At 65.0% G+C, this 16,398-nt stretch overlaps 2 protein-coding genes across 2 annotated transcripts in view; one reads left to right on the forward strand and one right to left on the reverse strand.

The window, feature by feature from the left end:
- The first annotated feature begins 1,135 nt into the window (after positions 1–1,135).
- Positions 1,136–3,582, forward strand: LOC128897943 (proteinase-activated receptor 3-like). Its single transcript, XM_054168538.1, has 2 exons — positions 1,136–1,229; positions 2,564–3,582. The coding sequence occupies exons 1-2, from the start codon at positions 1,136–1,138 to the stop codon at positions 3,580–3,582; spliced, it is 1,113 nt and encodes a 370-aa protein (XP_054024513.1).
- Positions 3,583–5,039: 1,457 nt separating this feature from the next.
- ARAP3 (ArfGAP with RhoGAP domain, ankyrin repeat and PH domain 3) overlaps positions 5,040–16,398 on the reverse strand; it is a 55,754-nt gene continuing 44,395 nt past the window's right edge. Inside the window, exons 26-35 of the mRNA XM_054168486.1 lie at positions 15,761–15,835; positions 13,581–13,695; positions 11,998–12,126; positions 11,712–11,845; positions 11,501–11,583; positions 10,597–10,632; positions 9,463–9,526; positions 7,339–7,476; positions 7,026–7,064; positions 5,040–5,617 (exon numbers count right to left, since the gene is read on the reverse strand). Of these exons, the coding sequence (XP_054024461.1) occupies positions 5,069–5,617; positions 7,026–7,064; positions 7,339–7,476; positions 9,463–9,526; positions 10,597–10,632; positions 11,501–11,583; positions 11,712–11,845; positions 11,998–12,126; positions 13,581–13,695; positions 15,761–15,835 (1,362 nt within the window). The 3' untranslated portion in view covers positions 5,040–5,068. The remainder of the gene's footprint in view (positions 5,618–7,025; positions 7,065–7,338; positions 7,477–9,462; positions 9,527–10,596; positions 10,633–11,500; positions 11,584–11,711; positions 11,846–11,997; positions 12,127–13,580; positions 13,696–15,760; positions 15,836–16,398) is intronic.

Below are 16,398 nucleotides of genomic sequence, written 5' to 3' on the forward strand. Positions count from 1 at the left end.
TCCAGGCTGGGGGCAGAGTGATTGAAAATGTCCAGCAGAGAAGCCCTGGGGGTGCTGGGTGACAGCAGCTGAAGATGAGCTCAGGGTGTGCCCAGGTGGGCAAGAAGGGCACCAGCAGCCTGGCCTGGAGCAGCAATGGTGTGGCCAGGGCAGGGATTGTCACCATGGATTCAGCACCAGTGAGTCCACAGCTTGAGTATTGAGGTCAGTTCTGGGCCTCTCACTCCAAGAAGGACACTGAGGAGGTGGAGGTCCAGAGGTTCTTCTCTGACATCCAGAGAAGGGCAACAAAGCTGAGGAAGGGTCTGGAGAACAGGGCTGGGAGGAGCAGCTGAGGGACCTGGGAATGTTCAGCCTGGAGGAGGCTGAGGGAGACCTCATTGCTCTCTGCAGCTCCCTGAGAGATGGCTGCAGCCAGGTGGGGGTTGGGCTCTCTTCTGAGTCTCAGGTGCCAGAAGGAGAGGAAATGGCCTGAAATTGTGCCAGGGGAGGCTCAGGTTGGAGGTTAACAATTTGTTTGCTGCCAGAGTGGTCAGGGATTGGCACAGGCTGCCCAGGGAGGTGGTGGAGTCCCCATGCCTGGAGGTGTTCAAGGAGCCTGTGGCCATGGCACCTGGGGCCACGGTTTGGTGGCCACGGTGGGGTTGGGTTGCTGGTTGGACTGGGTGAGCTCAGAGGCCTTTTCCAACCCAAACCATTCCACGGTTCTGTGCCACCTGGTCCCGGCAGGGCTGGCCACGGGGAGCTGTGTGCAGGCAGGGTGCTCACGTCCCCACGGCGGCACAAGGACACAGCTCGGCAGGCTGGCCGCTGGCCGTCCCCTTCCTGCCCGGCGCACCTCCGACGGCTGCCTCGCTTCTTCCTCCTCCCGCCGCCGCCGCCGTCGCTGTCCCCAGCTGGAAACCACCACCCTGACCTCGCTGACGTCCCCTCGGCTGCCGGGGGGCGGCGGGAGCTGGCGGTGCCCTCCTGCTCGCCGCCTGCCGGCTGGCTGCCGCCACCTCGGGGGCGCGGGCAGGACTCCGCCGTGAAGCAGAGGAAGGGTGAGGGCGAAGAGGGGTCCGGTGCCGGTGTCGCTGCTGCGGTGACACCCGGAGGGGTCAGCCCTGCCTGGGACATTCGTGCGGAGCCGGAGATGTCCCAGCTGGTGCCTTCGCGCTGCTCTGCTGCCGCCTGCGTCGCTGTCCTGCTCGGCTGCGCCTGCCTCAGCTTGGCTGCGCCAAGTGAGTGTCCTGAGGGGTCTGGGGGGGTGATGGGGGTAGGGCCGGGAGACCGTGCCTGGACATCTCAACACCGTGCCCCGTCCTGCTTGGACGAAAACGTGTCCACATTGACACCTCAGTGAAGACCTCCAACCCTGCCACTCTTTTGGCAGCGAAGTTCAGGTCCCTGCTCTGGGAACCTGCATTCCTCCCCTGCCCTGGACGTGGAGGGGAGGCAGAGGTGACAGGAAGCCTGTCACATGTCATCGAGGTCCCTTCAGGGCTGGGGGTCCTGGGGACGACCCAGATGGAGCTGTGGGGTGAAGGAGCAGGGGCAGGCAAGGGATTTGGTCTGGAGTTGTTTGTGTCTGGGAACCTTCCTGTTCTTTGCTTTCATTTTGAGCACACAATGGAAAGTCTCTGACCACAGGGAGCCGGTGAGGAGCCAGCAGTCATGGCCGTGTGGGGGCTGAGATGGGGGCTGGCTGGGAGGAGGAGCAGCAGAAGGCAAGAACCTCAGCAGAACATCTCCCAGCCTTGCATGGGTGCCCATATCCCAGCCCTGTCCTGGTGGATCCTCTTGGGTTCTGGTGGATCTGATGGGCTGGGTTGGGTAGGAGAGGGGATGTTGGCAGAGCCAAGGAGGAGGAAACAGGAGCCCCACTAGGAGAACATCTCCCATCCTTGCATGAGTGGCCACATCCTGCCTCTGTTCTGGTGTGGGCTGCTGCCTGCCCCGGTGATCCTGTTGGGTTCTGGTGGATCTGTTGTGCTGAGCTTGGTAGGAGAAGAGATATTGGCAGTGGCAAGTGAGGACAAGGAGGAGGAGACAGGAACCCTGCTAGGAGAACCTCTCCCATCCTTGCATGAGTGGCCATATCCCAGCCCTGTCCTGGTGATCCTGTTGGGTTCTGGTGGGCTGGGCTTGGTAGAAGAAGAGATGTTGGCAGGGCCAAGGAGGAGGAGACAGGAGCCCCACTAGGAGAACCTCTCCCATCCTTGCATGGTTGGTTGTATCCCAGCCCTGTCCTGGTGTGGGCTGCTGCCTGCCCTGGTGATCCTGTTGGGTTCTGGTGGACCTGTTGGGCTGAGCTGGGTGGGAGGAGGGTCACTGGCAGAGCCACAGGGGAGCAGAGCTGGGCTGCAGGCAGGGCACCCGGCCAGGCTGGCAGCTCCGTGGTGGCACCGGCCGCAGCACATGCTCTGTGTGACGAGGCTGGCAGGGTGTTAAGGCAGAGGGACACCAGCTGCAGCGTGTGCTGGTGGCTCTGGGAGGGGTGAGAGCTCCTGTGGGGCTGCACGTAGGGAGGGGCAGCGGGAGAGGGCCTCAGGGCTGAGCTTGCCCCTTGTGTCCTCTGCAGCGCGGGGCCAGGGTCGAGCCTTTATCTTCCTCAAGCCTGAAGACAGAGCCACCTGCCCTGGGGCATCTCCACAAGTTCTCCTCAGCAGCAGCCTCGCCACCCGCCTCCTGCCCGCCCTCTACTCGCTGCTGCTGCTGGTGGGGCTGCCAGCCAACGGCCTGGCCTGCTGGGTGCTGCTGGCCAACTTCAGGAGGTGTTCCAGCAGCCTCTTCTTGCTCAACTTGGCGGCTGCCCACCTGCTCTTCCTCCTGGTGCTGCCTCTCAAGATCTCCTACCACCTGCTGGGCCACCACTGGCTCTTTGGGGAGCGCCTGTGCCGCGCCACGGTGGCCTCCTTCTACGGCAACCTCTACGGCTCCATCCTCTTCGTCACCTGCGTCGGCCTGGAGCGCTACGTCTCCGTGGTGCACCCCTTCCTGTGGAAGGGCTCCAGCTGGGCCTGGGGCAAGGCAGCCCTCTGCCTGCTGCTCTGGCTGCTGGTGGGGCTGGCCATGACCCCGCTTCTCCTGCACCCCCAGACGACAGCCATCCCCGGCCTGAACGTCACCACGTGCCACGACCTGCTGGAGGGGGAGCGGCAGCGTGCCCTCAGCGGCTACTTCCTCCTCTTGGTGGGGCTGGGCTTTGGCTTGCCCTTCGTCCTCATGACCGCCTCCTACAGCTGCATCCTGGCGCGGCTGCTGGCCAAGGGCAGGCAGCACAGGCAGGTGGTGCGGGTCCTGGCCTTGGTCCTTCTGCTCTTCCTCTTCTGCTTCACCCCCAGCAACGTGCTGCTCGTCGTCCACAGCGTGCTGTACGCCTCGGGCTGCAGCACCAACGTCAGCTACATGCTGTACAGCCTGGCCCTGGTGCTGGCTGCCTTCAGCACCTGCTTCGATCCCTTCCTCTACTTCTACAGCTCCCAGGAGTTCCGCGGCTGGGTGCGACGCGCAGGCAGCCGCTGCCTGGCAGGGCTGGAGGCCTCCTCAGGGAGGACCTCAGGCCTGCCCCTGAGGTCCAGCGAGCAGAGCCAGCTGTAGGCAGGCTGAGGAGGGGCTGTGTCCCCCTCCCTGGGCAGTGGACAGCATCCTGCACCTTGGGTGGCAGCAGGCTCGGGGGTGGGGGGGGTGTGTGAAGCTCCCACCTTGGCTCTGAGCTCCGCCAGGACGTTGCCCTGGCTTGGCAGTTCCTCCACCACCGCTGGCACTGCCCCTGCCCCGCCTGTGCCCCCAGCTTGTCCCTGTCCCCTCCTTCTCCCCACACCCCTTCCACTGCTCCTCCTGCAGTGACCAAAGCCTCCAGAGCACAAATAAACCTTTATTTCTCCTTGCTGGTGGCAGGGGCAGGTGTGGAGCCCTCAGGCGGGCAGCAGCTGATCTCCACCACCAGGACACCTCTCTGGGCACACGTGGCCAGCCCTGCCCTGCCCCTCTTGACTGCCCCCTGCCACACCCCAAAACCCACCGTGGGAGCTGCAAGGTGGTGAGGCACAGCTTGGTCATCCTGCCCCACGGGCCCAGCTCTGGGGAGGGGACATCCTGCTGTGTCCCCCCAGGCTGGCGCCCTGCCCCCTTCTGCCAAAGCAAGCGGGCACCAGGGCTCTGCTTTCAGCGTCCCTTTTGCTTGCTGCCCTTGGCACAGGGCCCTGCCACCCACGTGCCACCCACCAGGGCCGCTGGCAGCGTCTCCAAGCCTCCAAGCTGGGGGGACCTCATCTCTGCAGCCTGGTCCCCACGTGTTCCCCCGGTCCTCATCTTGTCAGCCTGGTCCCCACATGTCCCCCTGGTCCTCATCTGGGCAGCCTGGTCCCCACATGTCCCCTTGGTCCTCATCTCATCAGCCTGGTCCCCACGTGTCCCCTTGGTCCTCATCTGGGCAGCCTGGTCCCCACATGTCCCCTTGGTCCTCATCTTGTCAGCCTGGTCCCCACGTGTCCCCCTGGTCCTCATCTGGGCAGCCTGGTCCCCACATGTCCCCTTGGTCCTCATCTGGGCAGCCTGGTCCCCACGTGTCCCCTTGGTCCTCATCTCATCAGCCTGGTCCCCACGTGTCCCCTTGGTCCTCATCTGGGCAGCCTGGTCCCCACGTGTCCCCCTGGTCCTCTTCTGGGCAGCCTGGTCCCCACATGTCCCCTTGGTCCTCATCTCATCAGCCTGGTCCCCACGTGTCCCCCTGGTCCTCATCTGGGCAGCCTGGTCCCCACATGTCCCCTTGGTCCTCATCTGGGCAGCCTGGTCCCCACGTGTCCCCCTGGTCCTCATCTGGGCAGCCTGGTCCCCACATGTCCCCTTGGTCCTCATCTCATCAGCCTGGTCCCCACATGTCCCCTTGGTCCTCATCTGGGCAGCCTGGTCCCCACGTGTCCCTCTGGACCTCACCGGTGCCTGCTCCCAGCCCGGGGTCGGGAGGAGGAGAGGGAAGGCTCCGGGAGGTGGGAGCGGGGGGTGCCCATCGGCGCCGCCCCCGGGCACGGCTTGACCCCCCCGCCCTGCCCCGGGGCGGGGGCTGCCCCTCGGGCACCGGAGCTCACGTCACCGGCGGCTGGCCCTCGCTCTTCCTGAGGATGACGCTGCTGAGCTCCTGGATGAGCTTGTCGCCGATGGGCGAGGAAGGCTGCGCGCTCCTCTGCCGGGGCCCCTGCAGGGAGCTGTCCGCGCCGGGACCGCTGCCGCCGGCGGCGGCTGCCTCCTCCCAGTCCAGCACCAGGGACGGCTCCCTGCTCCTCTCCAGCGAAGCCGTTCTGGGGGCTCTGAGCCCCTGCGGAGGAGCTCTGTCGCTCTCCAGGTTGAGGCCCCTCTCCAGGGACAGGGCTTTGGTGACCGAGGGCGCTGCCACCGTCTGGGGGGGGCTGGCGGGCAGGGAGGAGCGCAGCGCCGTGCCCGGGGGCTGCCCGAGGAAGGGGCTCAGCTCCTTGGGCCTGTCCACGGTGGGCACTGCCGACAGCTCCTCCAGCAGGCCCTGCCCCAGCTCCAGCGCTGCCAGCTCAGGGAAGTTGCCCACCTCCTCGTAGACAGGGTCAGTGTCCACCTCCTTCTCCTGCTGCTCCTCCAAGGAGTCCTGGTGCATCTTCATGGGCTGGGGGAGGGCAGGGGGATGGGGTGAGGGGCACTGCCTACACCATTCACATGTGCCCCTTTGTACTCCCCCCCGCCTTTGAACCCCCTCACTGTGCCCTCCCTACGCTTGGTAGCTGGGGGGGGACCTTGTGCCCTGCCCCTGGGCTTGGTGCCTGTAGGGGTCAGGCACTGCTGCCCTTTCTTTGACACCAAGCTGTGAGGTGCAGCTGACAGCTGGAGGGAAGGGATCCATCCAGAGGGACCTGGACAGGCTGCAGAGCTGGGCCCAAGCCAACCTCAGGAGGTTCAACAAGGGCAAGAGCAAGGTCCTGCAGCTGCCTCAGGGCAATGCCAGGCACTGCTATAGGCTGGGCAGGGGCTGGCTTGAGAGCAGCCCTGGAGGAAAGACCTTGGGGGTGCTGGGGGAGGAGAAGCTCAGCAGGAGCCAGCAGGCAGCACTTGCAGCCCAGAGAGCCAAGCAGAGCCTGGGCTGCAGCAAGAGAAGTGTGGCCAGCAGGGGAGGGAGGGGATTCTGCCCCTCTGCTCCACTCTGCTGAGACCACAGCTGCAGCTCTGGGTCCAGGTCTGGAGCCTCTGTGCCAGGAAGGGTCTGGAGGGGCTGGAAGGTGTCCAGAGAAGGGCCAGGAGGAGGAGCAGAGGGCTGGAGCTGCTCTGCTCTGGAGACAGCCTGAGAGAGTTGGGGTTGTGCAGGCTGGAGAGGAGAAGGCTCCAGGGAGACCTTCTTGTGGCCTTGCAGGATCTGCAGGGGGCTCCAAGAGAGCTGGGGAGGGACTTTGTAGGGTGTCAGGGAGGGATAGGGCTGGGGGGGATGGAGCAAAAGTAGAAGTGGGGAGATTGAGATTGGATGTGAGGAAGAAGTTGTTCCCCATGAGGGTGGTGAGAGCCTGGCACAGGCTGCCCAGGGAGGTGGTGGCAGCCTCCTGCCTGGAGGTGTTTGCAGCCAGGCTGGATGTGGCTGTGAGCAACCTGCTGCAGTGTGAGGTGTCCCTGCCCATGGCAGGGGGTTGGAGCTGGCTGAGCCTTGAGGTCCCTTCCAGCCCTGACCCTTCTGTGATCTCTGGTGGAAGTGGAACATTTGGGTCCTTGCTGAGGCATGGTCCCTGCCCCCAGGCTGTGGTGGCACATGGGTGACCATGCAGAGCACAAAGCCAGGGGAGATGAGGCCCATCCAGCTGCCCCCCGTGGGGGTAACCTCTCCTTCCCTACACTGATCCCCTCCGAGCAGCTCACAGCCAGCGGCAGAGGCTCTGGGCACCGGGCTGGGACCACGCAGGGACCCCCACCCACCAGTGTGGGACCTCCTCCTGTGCCAGCCAGCGTGGGCAGGGGGGCCCAGGCAGGTCTGTGAGCGGCAGACAACCCCCTGAAGGCAGCAGTGAGGATGCTGCACCCCTGAGGGTACTTACAAAGAACATGGACAGAGTCCTCCGTGTGTGGAGCCGGCGCTGCAAACAGAGGAGATGGGCAGGGGTAAGCAGGAGCAAGCGAGGAGCAGGGCCATGGGGGGGCTCTGGGCAGTGGCTTCAGCTCCCCAGTGCCCTCACAGGGCACACAGAGAGGTGCCAAGGCCACGAGGGCAGCACTCAGAGGCTGCCCGGCTCGAGGGCAGGCCCCCAAAGCCTCCTGACCCTGGCGGCCTGCAAGCACCGCCAGGGCCCTGCCCCTTGAGACGGGCACAGGGACCCGGCTGGGGGGCAGGGGGAGCTGTGGAGGCTTTACCAAGGTCTGGTTGGCAGAGAGCATGGTGGCATCGGTGCTGTCCCCGTGCAGGGGCACCAGTGGCATGGTACCAAACTTCTGCTTGGCCAGGTCGGAGGAGGAGCGACGGCGCAGGATCACGGGGCGCAGGTCATCGTGCTGGGCATGGCACAGGGCAGGGGAGGGGGGTCAGGGCCTGCCAGCCCCTGCCCAGCATGGCCTGCACCCACCTGAGCCTTGTCAGACCCTGCCAGCCCCTGCCCAGCATGGCCTGCACCACCTGAGCCTTCTCAGCCCCTGCCAGCCCCTGCCCAGCCCAGCCTGCACCACCTGAGCCTCCTCAGCCCCTGCCAGCCCCTGCCCAGCCCTGCCTGCACCCACCTGAGCCTCCTCAGCCCCTGCCAGCCTCTGCCCAGCCCAGCCTGCACCCACCTGAGCCTTCTCAGCCCCTGCCAGCCCCTGCCCAGCCCTGCCTGCACCACCTGAGCCTCCTCAGCCCCTGCCAGCCTCTGCCCAGCCCAGCCTGCACCCACCTGAGCCTTCTCAGCCCCTGCCAGCCCCTGCCCAGCCCAGCCTGCACCACCTGAGCCTTGTCAGCCCCTGCCAGCCCCTGCCCAGCCCTGCCTGCACCACCTGAGCCTCCTCAGCCCCTGCCAGCCCCTGCCCAGCACGGCCTGCACCACCTGAGCCTAGTCAGACCCTGCCAGCCCCTGCCCAGCCCAGCCTGCACCCACCTGAGCCTTGTCAGCCCCTGCCAGCCCTTGCCCAGCCCAGCCTGCACCACCTGAGCCTTGTCAGCCCCTGCCAGCCCCTGCCCAGCCCAGCCTGCACCCACCTGAGCCTTGTCAGCCCCTGCCAGCCCCTGCCCAGCCCAGCCTGCACCACCTGAGCCTTGTCAGCCCCTGCGAGCCCCTGCCCAGCCCAGCCTGCACCACCTGAGCCTTGTCAGCCCCTGCCAGCCCCTGCCCAGCCCAGCCTGCACCCACCTGAGCCTCCTCAGCCCCTGCCAGCCCCTGCCCAGCCCAGCCTGCACCACCTGAGCCTTGTCAGACCCTGCCAGCCCTTGCCCAGCCCTGCCTGCACCACCTGAGCCTTGTCAGCCCCTGCCAGCCCTCTGCCCAGCCCAGCCTGCACCACCTGAGCCTTGTCAGCCCCTGCCAGCCTCTGCCCAGCCAGGCCTGCACCCACCTGAGCCTTGTCAGACCCTGCCAGCCCTGCCCAGCCCAGCCTGCACCACCTGAGCCTTGTCAGCCCCTGCCAGCCTCTGCCCAGCCCAGCCTGCACCACCTGAGCCTTGTCAGACCCTGCCAGCCTCTGCCCAGCCCAGCCTGCACCACCTGAGCCTTGTCAGACCCTGCCAGCCCCTGCCCAGCCCAGCCTGCACCCACCTGAGCCTTGTCAGACCCTGCCAGCCTCTGCCCAGCATGGCCTGCACCCACCTGAGCCTTGTCAGACCCTGCCAGCCCCTGCCCAGCCCTGCCTGCACCCACCTGAGCCTTGCTCAGCCCCTGCCAGCCCCTGCCCAGCCCTGCCTGCACCACCTGAGCCTCCTCAGACCCTGCCAGCCCCTGCCCAGCCCTGCCTGCACCACCTGAGCCTTGTCAGCCCCTGCCAGCCTCTGCCCAGCATGGCCTGCACCACCTGAGCCTTGTCAGCCCCTGCCAGCCCCTGCCCAGCCCTGCCTGCACCACCTGAGCCTTGTCAGCCCCTGCCAGCCCCTGCCCAGCACGGCCTGCACCCACCTGAGCCTCCTCAGACCCTGCCAGCCTCTGCCCAGCCCAGCCTGCACCCACCTGAGCCTTGTCAGCCCCTGCCAGCCTCTGCCCAGCATGGCCTGCACCACCTGAGCCTCCTCAGACCCTGCCAGCCTCTGCCCAGCCCAGCCTGCACCCACCTGAGCCTTGTCAGCCCCTGCCAGCCTCTGCCCAGCATGGCCTGCACCACCTGAGCCTCCTCAGACCCTGCCAGCCCCTGCCCAGCCCAGCCTGCAGCACCTGAGCCTTGTCAGCCCCTGCCAGCCCCTGCCCAGCCCAGCCTGCACTACCTGAGCCTTGTCAGCCCCTGCCAGCCTCTGCCCAGCCCAGCCTGCAGCACCTGAGCCTCCTCAGCCCCTGCCAGCCCCTGCCCAGCCCAGCCTGCACCCACCTGAGCCTTGAGGATGCTGGTGGTCCAGTCCCACAGCTCAGCCTGCCCTGAGCACACCAAGTACCTGCAGAAGGGACAGCTGAGAAGCTGCCAGGGAGGAGATGCAATGGGGAAGGGGTGGCCCATGTCCCCTTGCCACCTTGCCTGTGAACCTAGAGCCATCAGGCACAGCCTCACCCAGAGGTGCTGCACCTCTCAGCCTCTCTGTGTGCCCCAATTGCTGCTTCAGGGTGAGGCAGCAGCTCGCTGGGCACCCATGGGGCACCTTGGCTCAGAAGCAGCAGCAGCTGGTGCTGGCTGCATGGCAACACAGAATGCTCTGCTGAAGGCTGAGCTGCATTAGGAGCTCCTCACTCCCAGAAGGACACTGAGGAGCTGGGGCAGGGCCAGAGAAGGGCAACCAAGCTGGGGAAGGGTCTGGAGGACAGGGCTGGGGAGCAGCAGCTGAGGGAGCTGGGGGTGGTCAGCCTGGGGAAGAGGAGGCTGAGGGAGACCTCATTGCTCTCTGCAGCTCCCTGAGAGGAGGCTGCAGTGAGCTGGGGGTTGGGCTCTGCTCCCAAAGAAGAAGTGATAGGACAAGAGGAAACAGCCTCAGGCTGCCCCAGGACAGGTTTAGGTTGGCCATGAGGAACAATTTCTTCCCCTTGAGGGTTGCCAAGGCCTGGCCCAGGCTGCCCAGGCCGGTGGTGCAGTCCCCATCCCTGGGGGGGGGGGTTCAGAGCCATGGAGCTGTGGTGCTGAGGGCCATGGCTTGGTGGTGCCCTGGCAGTGCTGGGGGAAGGCCTGGCCTCAAAGACCTGAAGGTCTCTTCCAAGCAGAATGGTTCTGTGCTTCCATGAGCCTGTGGGTGACAGCTGGCAGGCAGCACAACCACACAGGGGACACAGACCTGGGCAGGGTGGGCAGGACCCTCTGGAGCTGGATGAGCTGCTCCCAGGGGTGCTGGTGTGGGTGGGTATGGAGCTGGATTGCCCCTGGAGCCTGGCCCTCACTTTCTGCCAGTTCCCACCCTTGGGTGCCCAGGTGCCAGCTTTGCCCTGTCCCCCTGGGGTTCTGGTTGTGCCACTCAGAGGGGGCTGAGACCTCCACACCTCTCCAGCCCCCACCCCTGGGAAGCAGGGGCAAGATACTCACAGCTGCTGCTTGTCTAGGCTCAGGGTGAAGCCCCACCTGAAGGAAGGAAGGGAGGGAGGAATGAAGGGAGGGAGGAAGGGAGGAAGGGAGGGAAGGAAGGAAGGGAAGGAAGGGAAGGAAGGAAGGGAAGGAAGGGAAGGAAGGGAAGGAAGGGAAGGAAGGGAGAAAGGGGAGGAAGGGAGGAAGGGAAGGAAGGGAGAAAGGGGAGGAAGGGATGGAAGGGAAGGAAGGGAAGGAAGGGAAGGAAGGGAAGGAAGGGAAGGAAGGGAAGGAAGGGAAGGAAGGGAAGGAAGGGAAGAGGGAAGGAAGGGAAGGAAGGGAAGGAAGGGAAGGAAGGGAAGGAAGGGAAGGAAGGGAAGGGAGAAAGGGAGGAAGGGAAGGAAGGGAAGGAAGGGAGGAGGGAAGGAAGGGAGGAGGGAAGGAAGGGAGGAGGGAAGGAAGGGAGGAGGGAAGGAAGGGAGGAGGGAAGGAAGGGAGGAGGGAAGGAAGGGAGGAGGGAAGGAAGGGAGGAGGGAAGGAAGGGAGGAGGGAAGGAAGGGAGGAGGGAAGGAAGGGAGGAGGGAAGGAAGGGAAGGGAGGGAAGGGAGGGAAGGAAGGGAAGGAAGGGAGGGAAGGGAAGGAAGGGAAGGAAGGGAAGGAAGGGAAGGAAGGGAAGGAAGGGAAGGAAGGGAGGAGGGAAGGGAGGGAAGGGAGGGAAGGGAGGGAAGGAAGGGAAGGGAGGAAAGGGAGGAAGGGAAGGGAGGGACAGGCTGCAGGGCAGCACCACCGAGCTCAGCCAGCCTGGGGGCCGGAAGGGGGCTGCGGTCCTCCCCCCCAGGCCCAGACTCGGGGTGCTGCTGGGGGGGGGCTTGGCTTGCTCCCAGCACCTGGGGTGCCAGCCATGGCCAGGGAAGGTGCCACTTACTGTGCTGGTGGCTTCAGCTTCTTCCTGATGCCCATGTAGACCTTGGCTGCATCCAGAGGCCACTCCCGCTCCGGCCTGGCACTCTGCAGAGGGAGATCCCCCCGCAGTCAGCCCTGCCCGGTGCCAGCCTCCCTGCCAGGGGCACAGCCACCAGCAGGCCCCAAGGCTCCCCTCCCTGCCTCCCCTGCCCCTGGCAGCATGGCCTGGGTACCCTCTTCTCCTTGAGCAGCAGCAGCCTCCTGTCCCTGATGACGAAGTAGCGCTCCTGGAACTTGCTGCCCAGCAGCCGGGGGGGCTCCTCGCGGCACCTCAGCAGCCCGCACTTGGGGCTCTCACGCTTGGCACCTGCCCGGGGAGGGGGGACAAGGGGGGCAGGGGGGGTCAGGAGCACGTGGGACCTCGCTGAGGGTCTCAGGCAGGAGTCCCTGAAGGCTGCAGGCTGGTGGTCGGGGCAAGGGGAAGCCGAGGTAGAGCTGTGCCCGCTCTGGGGGCCTCACCTGTGAAGAGGCAGCTGCCCACCCCGATGGGCACCTTCTTCACCAGCAGGTAGGCAGCACTGGGCTCTGGCAGCTTGCACCACTGCAGGGCTTGCTCCAGAACCTTCTCCTTGGGGTGCAGAGGCCTCTCTGGGGAGCAGGGACACTTTCACTGCCAGTCCCCCTCCCCTCTGCCAATCCCTGCCCCCTTCTGCCAGTCCCCATCCCCTTCTGCCCATCCCCCTCTGCCAGTCCCCTTCCCCTCTGCCAGTCCCCTTCCCCTCTGCCAATCCCTGTCCCCTCTGCCAGTCCCTGTCCCCTCTGCCAGTCCCCTTCCCCTCTGCCAGTCCCTGTCCCCTTCTGTCAGTCTCCTTCCCTTCTGCCAGTCCCCCTCCCCTCTGCCAATCCCTGCCCCCTTCTGCCAGTCCCCATCCCCTTCTGCCCATCCCCCTCTGCCAGTCCCTGTCCCCTCTGCCAGTCCCCTTCCCCTCTGCCAGTCCCCTCCCCTCTGCCAGTCCCTGTCCCCTCTGCCAGTCCCCTTCCCCTCTGCCAGTCCCTGTCCCCTCTGCCAGTCCCTGTCCCCTTCTGTCAGTCTCCTTCCCTTCTGCCAGTCCCCCTCCCCTCTGCCAGTCCCTGTCCCCTTCTGTCAGTCTCCTTCCCTTTTGCCAGTCCCCATCCCCTTCTGCCCATCCCCCTCTGCCAGTCCCCTCCCCTCTGCCAGTCCCCTCCCCTCTGCCACCAGCAGCAAACCTCCACCCCATTCCCCACAGCTTCCCCTCCTCAGCCTGCTCCTGCTGAGAGCACAGAACCACAGCATGGTTTGGGTTGCAAGGGAGCTCCCAAGCTCATCCAGTCCAACCCCCTGCACTCAGCAGGGACATCCTCAGCTGGATCAGGTTGCCCAGAGCCCTACTGAGCCTCCTCCCCATGAGGGTGGTGAGAGCCTGGCACAGGCTGCCCAGGGAGGTGGTGGCAGCCTCATGCCTGGAGGTGTTTGCAGCCAGGCTGGAGGTGGCTGTGAGCAACCTGCTGCAGTGTGAGGTGTCCCTGCCGATGGCAGGGGGTTGGCACTGGCTGAGCCTTGAGCTCCCTTCCAGCCCTGACCCTTCTGTGACTCTCTGATCTCCAGGGATGAGGCCTCAACCACCTCCCTGGGCAACCTGTTGCAGTGCTCCAGCAGCCTCCTGGTGCAGAACTTGTTCCTCACATCCAATCTCCATCTGCTCTGCTCTGGTTTGAAGCCATTGCCCCTGGTCCTGTCCCTGCAGGCCTTTGGGAGCAGTCCCTCTGCAGCCTTCCTGTAGCCCCTTCAGGTTCTGGAAGCTGCTCTGAGGTCTCCCTGCAGCCTTCTCTTCTCCAGGCTGAACACCCCCAGCTCCCTCAGCCTGGCCCATAGCAGAGCTGCTCCAACCCCCTGATCATTGTCATGGCCTCCTCTGCACCCTCCCCACCAGCTCCAGGCCCTTCCTGTGCTGAGGGCTCCAGAGCTGGACGCAGTGCTCCAGGTGAGGTCTCCCCAGAGCAGAGCAGCAGAGTCCCCTCTCTGGCTCAGCCTTGGCAGCAGCCCTGGCATCCCCCCCCAGCCCTCCCCCCAGCCTGCTCACCCAGTTCCCCGTTCTCCAGGGCCTCAAAGGTCAGCCAGATGTCCAGGCTGGCTGCCACGCTGCGCATCTCCAGCACCTGGTTGGTGAGCTCCTCTGCTGTCAGGCTGGGGGACACCTGGGGCAGGGCACAGGGGGAGCTCTGGTAGGGCTGCTGGCAGGATGGGCCCCTGGCAATGGGCTGTGCCAGGAGGCCACATCCTACCTGCTTTCATAGAACCATAGAATCAGCCAGGTTGGCACACACCTCAGAGATCCTCAAGTCCAACCTGGCACCCAACACCTCCTGACAGCCAAACCATGGCTCCCAGTGCCACATCCAAGCCTTTCTTGAACACCTCCAGGGATGGGGACTCCACCACCTCCCTGGGCAGCACATCCCAGTGGCCAATCTCTCTCTCTCTGGGAAGAACTTTCTCCTCACCTCCAGCCTAAACCTCCCCTGGCACAGCTTGAGACTGTGGCCTCTTGTTCTGCTGCCTGGGAGAAGAGACCAACCCCCACCTGGCTGCAACCTCCCTTCAGGGAGTTGTAGAGAGCAAGAAGGTCTCCCCTGAGCCTCCTCTTCTCCAGGCTAAGCAACCCCAGCTCCCTCAGCCTCTTCTCACAGGGCTGTGCTCCAAACCCCTCCCCAGCTTTGTTGCCCTTCTCTGGACACCTTCCAGCAGCTCAACCTCCTTCCTGAACTGAGGAGCCCGGAACTGGACACAGGACTCAAGGTGTGGCCTAAGCAGTGCTGAGCACAGGGCACAATGACCTCCCTGCTCCTGCTGGCCACACTGTTCCTGATGCAGGCCAGGATGCCCTTGGCCTCCATGGCCCCCTGGGCACACTGCTGGCTCCTGTTCAGCTGCTCTCAATCATCACCCCCAGGTCCCTCTCTGCTCTGCTCTCCAGCCACTCTGACCCCAGCCTGTAGCTGCCTGGGGTTGTTGTGGCCAAAGTGCAGCCCCTGGCACTAGGACTTGTTGAATGCCATCCTGTTGGACTCTGCCCATCTGCCCAGCCTGGCAAGGTCCCTCTGCAGAGCTCTGCTGGCCTCTAACAGATCAACTCCTGCCCCCAGCTTGGTGTCATCTGCAAACTGACTGCTGATGGACTCAATGCCCTCATCCAGATCATCAATAAAGGTATTGAACAGGATGGGGCCCAGCACTGATCCCTGGGGGACACCACTGGTGCCTGGCTGCCAGCTGGCTGTGGCACCATTCCCCACCACTCCCTGGGCACCATTCCCCACCTCTCCCTGGGCACCATTCCCCACCACACTGGGCACCATTCCCCACCTCTACCCTGGGCACCATTCCCCACCACTCCCTGGGCACCATTCCCCACCTCTCCCTGGGCACCATTCCCCACCTCTCCCTGGGCACCATTCCCCACCTCTACCCTGGGCACCATTCCCCACCTCTCCCTGGGCACCATTCCCCACCACCCTGGGCACCATTCCCCACCTCTCCCTGGGCACCATTCCCCACCTCTCCCTGGGCACCATTCCCCACCACCCTGGGCACCATTCCCCACCACTCCCTGGGCACCATTCCCCACCACCCTGGGCACCATTCCCCACCTCTCCCTGGGCACCATTCCCCACCACCCTGGGCACCATTCCCCACCACTCCCTGGGCACCATTCCCCACCACCCTGGGCACCATTCCCCACCTCTCCCTGGGCACCATTCCCCACCTCTCCCTGGGCACCATTCCTCACCACTCCCTGGGCACCATTCCCCACCTCTACCCTGGGCACCATTCCCCACCACTCTGAGAAGGGAGGTGCAGGGTGGAGAAGGGAGGCAAAAGTGGGGGAGAAGGGAGGCAAACGGGGGGGAGAAGAGAGGCAAAAGGGGGGGAGAAGGGAGGCAAAGGGGGGGAGAAGGGAGGCAAAAGGGGGGGAGAAGGGAGGCAAAAGGGGGGGAGAAGGGAGGCAAAAGGGGGGAGAAGGGAGGCAAAAGGGGGGGAGAAGGGAGGCAAAAGGGGGGGAGAAGGGAGGCAAAAGGGGGGAGAGGGAGGCCCATGGAGAGACATCTGCCCCATGGGATTGTTCAGAGCTGATCAGTATTTCCCTTTTCACACCAATGGTGATTGATTTGGTGACATTTTGCTCCTCTCTGGTCAGGACCTGTGGAGAATGCTCAAGGCACAGCCCCAGACCCCCCACCCTGAGCCTGCCCCGGGACTCACCTTGAGGGTGACGCAGCAGTCGGGCAGCCTCTGCTCCAGGTAAACCTCAATGATGAGGTCTCCTGCCTGGGAGAGCTGGGGGGAGAGTGGCTGGCATTGGTGTGGTGCTGGCATGGGTGCTGGGCACAGCCCCTCCCCGCTGGGGGCTGCTGAGGGGCTCCCAGGGACCCGGGGCTGCTGCTTCTCCGGGCAGGAGCCTTGAGGTGATGGGGGAATGGGATCTGAGCGGGGGAAGGGCATGGAAGCATGGAATTGTCAGGGTTGGGAGGGACCTCAAGGATCATCCAGGTCCTAAAGTGTCCCAGGATGGGTCCCCAGCAGCCAGGCAGTGGGGGCTTGGTGGCCCTCACACTCCACTTGCTGTCCACAGATGTCCCCTTCAGGAGAGTCCCAGCCCCAGTCTGGGCTCAGATCAGAGAGTCACAGAAGGGTCAGGGCTGGAAGGGACCTCAAGGCTCAGCCAGTGCCAACCCCCTGCCATGGGCAGGGACACCTCACACTGCAGCAGGTTGCTCACAGCCACATCCAGCCTGGCTGCAAACACCTCCAGGCAGGAGGCTGCCACCACCTCCCTGGGCAGCCTGTGCCAGGCTCTCACCACCCTCATGGGGAGGAGGCTCAGCAGGGCTCTGGGCAAC

Source organism: Dryobates pubescens, chromosome 16, assembly GCF_014839835.1.
Source record: "Dryobates pubescens isolate bDryPub1 chromosome 16, bDryPub1.pri, whole genome shotgun sequence".
NCBI lineage: Eukaryota > Metazoa > Chordata > Aves > Piciformes > Picidae > Dryobates > Dryobates pubescens.

Bases quoted from the DNA above. Each gene is read 5' to 3' on its own strand.
- LOC128897943 (XM_054168538.1), top strand. From the start codon at position 1,136: ATGTCCCAGCTGGTGCCTTCGCGCTGCTCTGCTGCCGCCTGCGTCGCT. The intron at 1,230-2,563 runs GTCCTGAGGGGT...TGTCCTCTGCAG, and splicing joins CTTGGCTGCGCCAAGTGAGT to CGCGGGGCCAGGGTCGAGCC.